The sequence below is a fragment of the Clarias gariepinus genome, chromosome 16, assembly GCF_024256425.1.
Source record: "Clarias gariepinus isolate MV-2021 ecotype Netherlands chromosome 16, CGAR_prim_01v2, whole genome shotgun sequence".
In the NCBI taxonomy this organism is placed as follows: Eukaryota; Metazoa; Chordata; class Actinopteri; order Siluriformes; family Clariidae; genus Clarias; species Clarias gariepinus.
The window spans coordinates 23,186,899-23,200,487 of NC_071115.1; the positions used below are offsets into that span (position 1 = coordinate 23,186,899).

The 13,589-nt window shown below is 39.1% G+C and overlaps 1 protein-coding gene across 2 annotated transcripts in view; it reads right to left on the reverse strand.

Annotated features, from left to right (window-relative positions):
* Positions 1-13,097, reverse strand: part of cacng3b (calcium channel, voltage-dependent, gamma subunit 3b) — a 42,367-nt gene extending 29,270 nt beyond the window's left edge. For both annotated transcript variants that reach the window (XM_053515410.1, XM_053515409.1), the window contains exon 1: positions 12,188-13,097. In XM_053515410.1, the coding sequence (XP_053371385.1) occupies positions 12,188-12,398 (211 nt within the window). In that variant the 5' untranslated portion in view covers positions 12,399-13,097. The remainder of the gene's footprint in view (positions 1-12,187) is intronic.
* Positions 13,098-13,589: the final 492 nt, after the last annotated feature.

The window sequence follows — 13,589 nt, forward strand, 5'->3', positions numbered from 1 at the left end:
CACAACATAAATTAGTGTCAATCTTGTGCATGAACCAAGTGAATGTCCACCATATAAAAAGTATAAATTAATTAATGTTAAATATTAATTATCCATCAATTCAGTTTAAAACAGCAATAGAATAAAACACTTAAGTTACATTACAGATAAAAAAAACCCCTTAGTTTCAGCAATATACTACAAAAAAGAAGACACAAGTGTTTTCCATTACTATAATCACACACAAACACACACACACACAGGCACACTCAGTGTATTGGTACATGAGCTGTTTTATTTTATCCCATGCAAGGAGTTTGTCGCCGACATAATTATTAATTCAGCTAATTAACAATGTGCCAACACTTTAATCTAACACTATCTTCAACCTCAGTAATCAGAAAGAAAGATTTTAGGTGTTTTTTTTTTTTATGTAAATATGTTTTTGTAAATAAATAGGCATCAATACTACCTGCATTTAGGATCCTAACATCCACACTACTGTAACACAATCCACAATTACTTTGTACCACCACACTGTGCCCTTACATTTACACATCACTCTAGTGGGTATTGGGTATATGCATTTGTGGGAATGTGTTGTGTGTATGTGTGTGCATTACAGACTGTACACGCCACCCGTAGTTCTTTTGAAGTGCAGTTTTAAAGCTTATATGTGAGCACTCTGGTCGTCGCCATCTTTGCAGGACCTGACTCTACCTAAACCCTGGTTAACCAATAAATGGTCAAAGTGGCAGTGCAAACACAACCTGTTGACTGGAACACTTACATCAGTTTTTAGCTAGCTTAACATTAGCTTAGACAGCTATGACATGCTTGGCAAGTAGTTGTACCAATATACTTATCATAATTTATATATTAACGTTCCTTTGCATTTGATTAAACCCCGTCGCCCAGTAAATAGCCACGCCCCTGATAATGTATAATTTTATAGCTTTATTTAATTTTAAACATAAACGCAGCATGGTTAGAGGTTAGCACTGTCGCCTTGCACCTCTAGGGTCCGGGTTCGATTCCAGCCTCGGGATTTATCCAGTCCCAAGACATACAGATCAGGCTACTTGGTGGAATTTAAAATTTTCCCTTAGTGTGTGAATGAGTGTGTGTGTTTCTGTGCTCTGCAATGGACTGAACCCCGCCTTGTGCCCCAAGTCTCCTAGGAGAGGCTCTAGGCTTCCGTTGCCCTATATACAGGATAAAGCAGTATAGATGAGATAGATGAGGAGGGAGTGAGTGAGGAACATAAAAATTTACCCCTGTACAGCTGTATTAATGGGACAGCTGTATTAATGGGAAATCTAGCTATGGAGTCCAAAACCATTTTTGTACCAGGCTACAAATGTATATTTCTGTTTTAGTGTTAAGCATTTTAACACGGGGTCTAAGGGAATTGACTCACTTTTCAAGTCAGCTATTAGCGGTCAATCGAGGACCTGCACGTTTTGCCACTTTCGTGTTGACTTCATTTATCTGAACTGGAGGTTGCCCCTTGGTGTGCATATATCTGTGCCGAAATGTCTCCTTTTTGTGACCAACAAGTAGTTACTGATGTTAAATAGAATAAACATATAAATCCCTATTTGGTTGAGTTTCAATTGACATAGAAACCCTGAGTAAAAATGAATCTTAGTAAATCTGTGATTTTATTCCTGTCCGGATTGGCCGTGTCTGTTTTTTCTCTGCAAAAGAATGGTAATTTTCAATCCTGTCTAGATAGACACACTAGTGATTTTGCAAGCAGATGCTAACTTGCACTGGGAAAATATATTTTGACTACTGCTATTTGTCATATTTAGCTGCCTAAAGTGTGTATCCACTTCCTTCTTCCTTCCTTACACTCGTAACTTTGTCTGCATACTGCCTACACTGTGAGCAGATTAGGAGCCCATTGAAAGGCCATACAGCAGAAGCCTATAAAATCAATCAGAAGAGTGTGATCCCTAAAGCTGATTGAGGGGATGCTTATGTCAGCTACATGTATAAAACCGATTCTTCTTCATATACATTTTGACATTAGAAAATGCTCACACTTCTATAACCGATTGATTGAGCAGTTATACCACTGTCATCTAACTTTAGTTAAAGTCCACAGCCAAAAAGGCAAGACAAAAACAAGAATGGTTTATAATTGGTATGTAAGCCTCTTCTGTCTAAAAAGAACATGGAAGCATGACGGAGGTTCACAAAACTATTTGAACAAACAATATCCAATGGAGAGATGAGACCAAAGTGGAGTTGTTTGGCCTTAATGCCCAGTGCCATGTTTGGCAAAAACCAAACAGCATTTTAGCAGAAATACCTTGTACCCAGTGTTGAGCACGGTGGTGGAGGGGTGATGATTTGGGCTTGTTTTTGCAGCAACCAGACCTGGGTAAATCTAAATCAGAACAGCTGAACAAGAAAATAGTCAAGGTTTTGGAATGGTCAAATCAATCAAAGTCTAGACCTCAACCCATTTGAAATGCTGTCCTTAAACAAATGCTCAAAAACCCTCAATGAACTGATGTGAGAGAATGATAATGTCATATGTGAAAAAATGATTACTTCAACTTATTGATGCTAAAGGTGGATCTACAAGCTATTGAATCATTGGATTGTTTGCCTGAGGTTGTATTTGCCTTAGACCTGCTATAATCAGATGATTTTTATTATGTTTTTACACAAAAACATATGGCATTAAAAAAGGGGCCACTAATTTTTACACATGACTGTATACAGTATGTGACTTGACTTGAATGTCAATTAAGACCTGACTCAGACTTGCAGCTCAGGGTTATAAGCTTTAAATTTGCATTTGCGATGCTGGGAAAGCTCCAATAGCTTTCTGTTTGATTGAACAGCCCTATTCACTGACTCACCCTCATAGAATACTGTAGTTATAGACTTAATAATTGTTCCTACACGAAATCATAAAAGGCAGGCTTTTTCTTAGTTACAAACCATATGGAAAACATCTCTATATGCAACATCCATACCATAAAAGGCCAACCCCACTGTCTCCACTCAGTGCAAAATCAATACAGTTGCTTTGTGTAAGATAAGATTCTCCAGTGTGAATTTTTTTCACAGAAGCCGGCCAAAGTTATGCCTGAACGGAGGTTCCTGGTGACTCCTGAATACAGAGATCTGTATCGCTCATCGAGTTTCCTTCAGCAGTAGTTTCCACCCACTCCTTTCGATGTTCACACTCTTGTTAGGAATTCCAACAGGTTCTACTAGAGACTACTAAAGACTAGAGAAATTATATCAGTAAAGCCCCTAGGACGATTTAGGATTTTAGTGAATAAACCAACATAAAAAAAGTGTGTGTGTTTTAGGAACGTGTATGGCTTCCACATCATTGCTTAGGGATGTTTGTTTTATCCAGTTGGGGATACACTGTGCACAATTTGGCTGCTTCTTTCCACCTGAGCTTTGTTGTTTCTTTCATTTTGTTCTGTATTGGTGTGTTTTCTGTCTTTGCTGTTTTCATTCCTTTGTTTGCCGATTGCCAGTTGTGAAGCTTTTCCCCAAGCCTTGATCTACCAATGCATAAGGTGTGTCTACTTGCTTTTTATGAACTATGGCCCTTTGTCTCTCATCAGTGGCTAAGGATTTGTATTATCATGATCAAGAGGCCTTTTAATGGTCTGTACAGTGATGTCTGTTTATTTTGTTGATCTTTGCCATGGTGTTCTGAGTGCCATTATCCAGTGGCATTGGGCCTGTACAGGCTGTGTGGTACAATGAGCAGCTTCGCCACTGAAATTAGATATTGGCATATTGTTAAGGACCTTCTCTGTTTGTTTTTTGTTTCTCTGCGTTTATTTGCTTTGCTCATGTGAGGAAGGTGATATATAAATTAAATATGGGTTTGAATCCCGCCTTGAGTCTGTGTGGGTGGAGAATAAATGTTCTCCCCATGCTTGGTGGGTTTCCCCCACTGGGTACTCTGGTTTCCTCCCACACTACAAAGACATGCAGAGCAGGCTAGTTGGGGTTGCCATATCACCCGTAGTGCATAATCTGTGTGTGTATGTGCCCTGTGATGGACTGGCACCCTGTCCAGGGTGTACCCCGTTTTGTGCCCGGAGTCTCCTGAGATATTATCCAGGCTTCCAGCAACCCTGTGCATGATAAGCGCTATAGAAAATAAATGAATTAATGCTTTCCAGATGTGGAAAAGTCGTGATATGGAAAGTTAATGTATATGTGATAGTGAGTTGGTGTTAAGCTGCTTTTTGATAGTTTGAAGTAGTCTGTTGTAAACTTGAATGTTTTTAGTGGTTTGTGCACTCAGTTAGTGAGTAAAAATATTAGCATGGACACTGAAAGAAAAACCCTCCTCAAGCTTACTGGTACCAGCACTGACAACATTAAACAAGTGTCTGCGAGTTCATACACAAGCATAGCATGGTAAGGTTTGTACAAAATAATAATCTGAAATTAATATTTAACAAAACAAACTCCAAATCTAAGTGTCCCCACCACTCGTCAGGGTATTATTTGGGAAAAGTTCAAATACCACCGAATCCTATGGTGGACATGGGAAAACCCAGAAGACAGACTCTCTGGTTTAAACACCACACAAAGTGCAGTAACATCAAATCCGCTGACCGTGAGGAACTGACCAGTGACATGCCATTATAGGGCTCCATTAGCTCTTCTGTAGTTACCATTCTCAAATCCCTTCCATCCCATCCCATAGGAGTTCTAAAGACTTAATGGTAGCAATCCCAGAATTGTTTACCGAGTCTTTTTGTAGCAGGAACCAGGATTATTTGGTGGATGAATCCATTTTCCCAGCATTGATGGTGCTCCAGGCTATCTTTTGGGCAAGTCTTCATTTTTACCCTCCGTATACCTTGTTTGAAACTGTTGTTTAAGGTAGAAAGATTCGCTCTCAAGCGTCTGTGTTTGCTATGATTGCTGCTGCCATCTTCTGCCGTCCGTCCTGCCTAACAGCATCCCCGCATGATGCTTCATGCACCTCCGCATCTCCACAGCATGGCATTCGTGGTGCTCCCGCCAAATAATATTGTGGACATTCAGATTATGTGTGCGTTTCCCTTGGAAATGGGTTGTAAGGTGACTTTGAGTTTGAGGAAGACACCATAGAAGCAAGCAGAATAATTGTTTCACAATTTCTTGATAAGCCTTGGTGAGCAGGAGGATGAATGATTGTGTCTTTCTCTCTTTCTTTTCTGTTGTCTTCCTCTCTCCGTCTTCCTTCCTTTCTGTTTCTCTCAGTCTCTTTTAGGCGGGAGAGGCCTGTTTCCAAGGTGACGTGTGTGAGTCTGTGTGTGCGCTCGCGCGCATGTGTGTGTGTACAGTGAGTGATGTGAGTGTGTGTGACAGGCTGTGCTCTCCCTGAGGGCGGATTCTTCTTATCCTCACTCGTTCTTTGTGCTTTGGCTCCCTCATTCCCCTGCACCCCCACTAAACACACTCCTCTGAGACCTACTGCTTTAATCACACACTTCTCTGTCTCTCTCTTGCACACACACACACACACACACACACACAATAACAGTTACAGGGAGATACAGGTACATAAAGAGAAAAATATGAATTATATATTATTATGCATCATTAGTGTTATTACATGAGAAAATTATACAGAGTCTCATTATTGCTAATTACAAGATAATGAGTCTATAGAGAGAGCGGGTATATCACAAAATTGGGCTTGAGATAACGGTGACAACTGAATCTCCGTGTGTCCCTTTAAGTATGAAACACAGTTTCAGGTTAGCAGCTGTAGTAACACTATTCGGTACATCCTGACGATTGTCCAGTTATCTTCATCAATTGTCCTTTTCTGTCTAGCAGGACAGCTGTGGCAGTGGACAGCAAAACCCCTGAGATAACTTTGAAAAAAAAAATTTAGTTTGTTCAAAATTACACCCATCATACAGTATCAATGCTACTGATAATGTTTTTTCACTAGCATAATTTCAGATTCATTCAAAAAACATATCTGAACATCATTCCTTGGTTTTGCAATTTTAGCGAAGATCTCAAGCTTTTCATACAGTGAAAGGTGGGAGGAACATACTGTATTACCTGGCCAAAAACAATGTCACACACTCTAACATTTTGTTGTACAGTATAGTGGCCAGTTTATTTGTAAATGATTCCTCATGCGCTCAGAACCATTCGAGTCTTCAGATATGACTGTGCCATCAAAGAAGAAAAAAAAAACTGCTCCATTAATGTGATAACTTGGTCATTCAATAAATTCAGGTCATGCCAAACAATTATTCTGCTTCCTTCTATGGTGTCTTCCTCAAACTCAATGTCACCTTACAACCCATTTTCAAGGGAAACGCACACATAATCTGAATGTCCACAATACCATTTGGCGGGAGCACCACGAATGCCATGCTGTGGAGATGCGGAGGTGCATGAAGCATCATGCGGGGATGCTGTTAGGCATGACTTAAATTCAGGTCAGCGTCTGACTTCGTTTTATCGCCACAATGATGCTGAGCCTAGACCTGACCAACTGAAGCAACCCCAGATTAAAACATCTTCTCCAGAGGCTTGTACAATGGACACCATGCATGATGGGTGCAGCGCTTCACATGCATCCTTTCTTACCCTGACACATCTATTACTCTGAAACAGGATCAAACTGGACTCATGAGACCACATGACCTTTTTTCCATTTGCTCCAAAGTCCAATCTTTTCGCTCCCCAGCAAAATGAAGCCTTTTTTCCTGATTAGTCTCACTAAGAAGTGGTTTTCTTATGGCCACATAGTTGTTCAGTCCCAATCCTGTGAGTTCCTATTACATTGTTTGTGTGTAAATGCTCTTAATTTTACTATTTATCAAAGATTTGATTTTTACTGTTTTTTTTATTAACGACTTCACCAAGCATTGAAGTCATCTCTGATTGTTTTTGGTTCCCTGACCACATTTCTTTGGTGAAGCTGATGGTCCAGGACTTTTAACAGTTCTTAACCCAATTTTGACACCTTAAAGGTCTCTAGTTGTTTTCTTGGTTTAATGCAGGTCATTCTGAAACAGAGACATTTCTTTGGTGTTTATTCAGTCAGTTCTTAGAAGCACTGACTATCTCCTTAAAAATTTAAAATACACTATGGCCACGTAATGCTATTTGCTTATGTTGGAATAAATGAGTCCTACATTGTGCACTACATCTTTATAACAAAGCAGTTATGAAATTCATCCAGACATCATCAGTTAGGAACCAGGCATTTCTAGCAAGCATGCACATTTCAATGTTAGTTCTTTTTACAAGATTCCTTTGCTCATTTATAAAAAATGTCAGGAAAGTCTGTAATCTGGTTCCTTGTTGTAGGTGTTATACTGATATAAATGTGACTAACACTTGAATCTTTGTTAAACGGAAGCGTGAATTAGCAAAAGTCAATCAGTTTATTTGCCAACTTCAGGGTTTTTTTTTGTCTTATTTTCACCTTCTAATGTTTGAACATCATCAGCTGACTGTTGACCTGATAATCATAATCACTGGTGACACCAGGTTACCGATACCACGGCAGCTGTTTTAGGAGCTGTGATGTGTTAGGGGCCTTGAGAAAATTTAGTGGCAGAAAGTCTTTAAAAAAATGCATTTTTAATGTGCATATGTTTATATATAAGGCTTAAGAGTGAGGAAAAACTCACTGACAGGATATAATTGCTGCTTTAATAAATTCTCAATTTAAACCAGAAACTAGTTTTGTGCAGACTGAGCGTATTTTCTCAAGCCAGTAAACTTTATTTGGATATACAGTGGAATGGCATGTTTGTATTAACCTCACTTATTCAGATCATTATATTTCTATTATACTGTATAAAGATTAAACTGTATAAAGCTGAAACTGTACAATATTTAAAGATTAGTTCCTCACACTTATTTTTTGTTGAACTCTCTTTAATGTAAGATCTCTCTCTCTCTTTCTCTCTCTCTCTCTCTCTCTATATATATATATATATATAATATACGAGCAAAATTTTGTAATACATTTTAACTTGATAAATGAGCGATGTATTGATATACGAGTTGTACACATTGTCTGTCGAGCGTCACGTGATCACAACTGAGCCAATGTTTCTTCTCTCTTGTGCGCTGTGGGATTGTACGCACCACAACTACAGTCCTGATCAAAAGTTTAAGACCACTTGAAAAATGGCAAAAAAATCATATTTTGATTATAGTTGGCTCTTAACAAGGTTTCAAGTAGAGCTTCAACATGCAACATAAAGAAATGGGAGTGAGACGAAGCATGCAATTTAATGAAAACAATGAATGAACTGAAACAATCAAAATTTTAGGATCATATGCCTCTAAAAGGCCAAATCTGTGATGTGGATTCATTGTCATTTTCTGCCAGGTATCCAACCATACAAAATATGATTTTCTGCCATTTTTCAAGTGGTCTTAAACTTTTGATCGGGACTGTATTTTACTTATAGTACTGTGCAAAAGTCTTGGGCATATACAAAAATATGGCATAAGCAAAAGATTACAAAAGGGACTGAAGGAAGGAGGTTTTTGCCTAATATGTCACAATACATGGCCCCGTTCATCTTTTTTTTAATACAGTACAGTCGTCCTGTCCCCTGTGCAGAAAAACACTCCCAGAGCATGATGCTTCCAGCCCCATGCTTCACTGTATGGTATGGTATTATTGGGATGATACTCATTATTCTTCTTCCTCCAAACACGGCGAATGGAGTTAAGACCAAAAAGTTCTACTTTGGTCTCATCTGACCACAGGACTTTCTCCCATGACTCCTCTGGATTATCCAGATGGTCCCTGGCAAACTTTAGACAGGCCTGGACAGCAAGATGCAAGATTTTAAACCATGACGTCTTAGTGTATTACTGATAGTAGCCTTGGAAACTATGGTCCTGGTTCTTTTCACCGCATTGACCAGCTCCTCCCGTGTAGTTCTGGGCTGTTTCTTCACCATTCTTAGCATCATCGATACCCCATGTATCTACTTAGACTTTGCTTGATTGTGGGGTGCACAGGTGTCTTTATGACAGCTAACGACCTCAAACAGGTGCTACTAATATAAAATCATGAGCAGAGTGTAGCTGGACTATTTAAAAGCAAAATACTAAGCAAGTGATAAAATACTTATTTGCACAGAAATTCACAAATAAATTGTTAAAAAATCATACAATGTGATTTCCGGATTTTTCGTTTTAGATTCTGTCTCTCACAATAAAAATGCACGTATGCTGAAAATTTTAGACCCTTCCATGACTTCTAAGTAAGAGAACATGCAAAATCGCAGGGTGATCAAATACTTATTGATCTATATATATGTGTGTGTGTATACAGTGTGTGTATATATATATATATATATACACTGTATGCATGCACACACACACACCACACATAGAAAAAAAAAACCCTCAAAACCAGCCTTAAGGGTTGTTGTATTGTACAGCCACAGGTGCATGAGATTTTAACAGGGTTTGCATTAACATAAATAATTGTTTTACAGTATAATTGTTCATTTACAGTATAGTCTACTAGTAAGGCTATAGTCTTTATGTGGATGTGAATAACTCTTGCTGGTGGGTTGAGCTCATGTCCCAGCTCTTTTTTTAAATTAAATATTAATACTAGTACTTGTAACAGACCATTTATTTTGTTTAAGACCAGAAATGATTTATAAAATATACACTACATCGTACCATCATGTTTCAGCTGCATTTTTCATGAATTTTGCTGAAGTTGCTCAATTCAAGCCCTACTCCGTAGAACGGTTGAGCTGCGGGGAGCAGGTGCTCATACTGCTATGTGCTTTGTAATTTAACTGTTGCAAGTACTGATCAGAGCCTAGTTACAACAAATTTCATGTGCACAAAGCACTGATGAACAGCTGTGCATTGCCAACGTGTCACATTAACTATGATTAAGCCACCTTGACTGATCATTGGAAGCATCAACTTGATTCAACTATTACACAGCTATCACAAGCTACCAGGCAGTTAAACAGTGCAGCTGCAAGTCTAACTTTAACACATATTTTTGAGGGGCATTCAAGTCATTTCAGGACTTATAAGGCAATTTCTTGTTAATTAAGGCATAAAACTGACAATTAATGAAGACTTCAAGCAGAGTACATACTCTTGGCTGCGATTCCCGAACACAGTCCCGAACACTACTTGCCCATTACAGGAACTCGGCTGGGCCACACCCCGTGCAGTGCTGAACTTCAATGCTCCAAGACATTTTCACATGTTTGGACTATTAAAGGAGTTCCTGGAAGGCCAGTGTTTTGAATCTGAAGCAAGCAGTCTGGTCATTAATCTGAGATTCTGAGAAAAACGTTCTACCTTGCTGGTATCCAAGCATTAGTCAAGCACTGAGAGCACTGTAGCAGGCGATTATGTAGCAAAATAAATTATTTTATGATTATTCTGCACAAGAATACCAGTTTGACCTGAATGCCCCTTGTAGTATCCGTATTTTTGCATTGACTTTAAGACTCCAAACTTTACTACAAGGTTTTTGGTCTATCTTGGAGCAGTGTTTTACTGTTTAAATGATCAACTATCTTCAGTAGCTGCTATTCATGGTCATGGAGCCTGTTATGGAAACACTTGGCACAAGGCTGGAATACACCCTGGAAGGAATGCCAATACATTGTAGGGCATTGTGCACATGCTCTGTGCCTCAAGAGACAATACAATGTGGTGAATCCAACAGCATGCATGTTGGGAGTCACGAAGGAACCAGATAACCAAAAGGAATCCCAGGTTAAAACCCATATAGAAATTCCATATAGACATTAAGAATCTTTTTCATCAGTGAGCCTTGGATGCCCATGACCCTGTTGCCGGTTCACTGGTTTTAATTCCTTGCACCACTTTTTGGTCAGTTCTGACGACTGAAGTCCCATAAGAGCTGCAGTAGAGCCTAGTCAGCTAGCCATTAGAATTTGGCCCTTGTCAAAGTCACTCAAACTGGCCATTTTTTCTGCTTCCAACACAACAACTTCAGAAACAAAAGCTTCACTTACTACCTAGTATAGTACTAGTACTATACACTTCCAGATGTCACTGTCATGAGATTCTAGATTAACTAGATTTTGAGCTATCTAGATTTTGTATCTGTAGCTACTGCGAGAAGGACCAAATTGTGATGGCTAGAGGACTGGGTCAGAGGAAATCCTGCAAACTGCAGCTGTTGTAAGATGTTCACATTCTGCATTAGTCAAGACATACTGTATCAAAAGTGATCCAAAAAAGGAAAACTAGTGAACCAGTGACACCAAGGTTTACAGATGTATATGCGGAGCAAAGTCTAGCCTACTGTATGTAGACCGATCAAATAGAAATAAATGAAATAAAATAAAAAATAGCTGAAATTAAAGGTTAATGCTGGTTTCAATAGAAAGCTGTCTGAACACGGAGGTCTGTTTTGGTTGCAAAAAGTGGGACCTACCTAATATTAAGTGGGTGGTCATAATGTTATGGCTAATTGATGTATGTCATTTGTCTAAACATCCATTATGCCCTGTGTTTAAGTGCAAAATCTGTTTTGTTTCAGTCAGTATGACTCCTGTACACAATCGGACTCAAATACACAACCAGATTCAAGGAGTAAAAATAAGAGTTAAGGCAGCTGAATATCCATCCCTATCCTGTTTTATATTTCATAGTTTAATGTGAAAATGAGCTTTTAGTTAAAATAAGCTGGAAAACATCTCTGTAATTTATTCATTAATCTTTAATAGCTGTTTTATTCTGGCCAGGGTCGTGGTGGATCCGGAGCCTGGGCGTGAAGCAGGATTACATGCTGGATGTGACAGCAATCCATTGCAGAGCACCACGGACACACGAACATACGCCCTAATGAGCCATTCTAGGCATAGCTTTGTGCATGGGAGGAAATTAAAAACCCTGAGGGAAACCAATGCAAACACAAGGAAGAACATGTATGGGAAACTCCACATAGTAAGCCAAGCTCAAGATCAAACTGGGGACCCTGGAGCTGTGAGGCAGCGACGCTACCCGCTGCGCCACCATGCCGCCCACGTCTCTGTAATGAAAATATGAAACAACGTTGTCTGCTCTCTCTCTCTCTCTCTCTCTTTCTCTCAGGGTGTTATGTTGATCCTTAAACACAGATTGAGATCAAATAAATTGTATTGCTAGAAAACTTAGGGCGACGGGTTAAAGCACTGCCAAGGTGTAAACAAAATGTTTTTACCTTCCAGACAGCATGTTCTCCACAATCCGGAATGGGTCATCACTTCCTCGTTTTTCCTGCTCGTTTCGTTTTCATGGTTGACTTTGGTTTTACAGACTCCTCTGGAGTAAAGCCAGTAGTCTGTGCCCACTGCGATAGTCATGAGGCTGAAGGCGGCAAAAGCGCCCACTGTAGTGATGAGCATCTGTACGCCTCGGTCACACAGCAGCATCTCTCGGCATGCAAAACTCAAACATACACAAACGTCACAAATGTGCTGCTGCTTCGAGAATAGATCAATTCACCATAGTGCTGTTATAGTTACACACTGATGTGATGAGATGTGATGAGGCTTCTCTCTCATTAGTGGTGATCTTTTTTTTTTTTTTTTTTTTTGACCTGTGTGACCCTATCTCATCTGCTTCACAAATTTTGGGGCAATTTCTGTGACTCAACTTTTTTTTTTTTTTTGCCTCAGGATCTCAGTGGGTCAGAAAATCTTTTAAAAAATGTCTCCAAGCTGCAGGGGAGACAAAAAAAAAGCCTTTTCTATTCTTTTGAGAACAGTTCTTTTAAAGCTAGCGTTTAGGCAGACATTATATGCATTTTAATTCAAACAGACTATCATTCATAAAGAATATCTAACCTACTGTTTTGCTGTTTTCGGGTAACAGTTAAATGGAAATATGCATTAATGAATAAAATTGTCCTTCACTTTGTTAATCCAGCAAGAAGATCTCATTCCCGCGACGGATGCAGCCGTTTTCCTTTCGAGTCTCAGACCGGGAAATGATATCCGTGTGATTTTCCCGCGCTGCCATGTCTCCCTCAGGCAGAGGAAAAAGCCGAGCACGAACGCGTTACCGATTTCAGTCTCGCGCTGGGTTAGAAATGATGATGTTTCTGTCCTGCTGCTGCTCCTCAAATGTGACTCTACACAGGGATGAGCGGCTTTAGGAGCGCTCTCATGTGGAAGGCCAAAAGAGACAAACGCGCGGGAAATGGATCCATATGCATGTTCAAAGGGGATTTCCCAAATTCCCGAATACGATGCCAGTGCGATCTTGAACTCCTAAATAATAATAATAATAATAATAATAATTAAAAGAAGCTTGTCAGTAAATTTGGTATGGATTTGCTACAGATCTGCAGAACCATCACCCTTTTTTATTATTATTTAAAAAATTAAATGTAGTCACTGATTAAAAAAATATAGTATGTTGTAAAATATTAAAATGTGAATTTGTACGGGTTTGTACTTATTCATAGACAGATGGTTTGAGCCTCATTGTTATGGAGTCCAAAAATATGTCAAATTCCTTGTTAATAGGGCTGAATGCCCTATTATTATTATTATTATTATTATTATTATTACATAATAATAATAACATTAACAAGAATAATAATAATAATATATGAATGC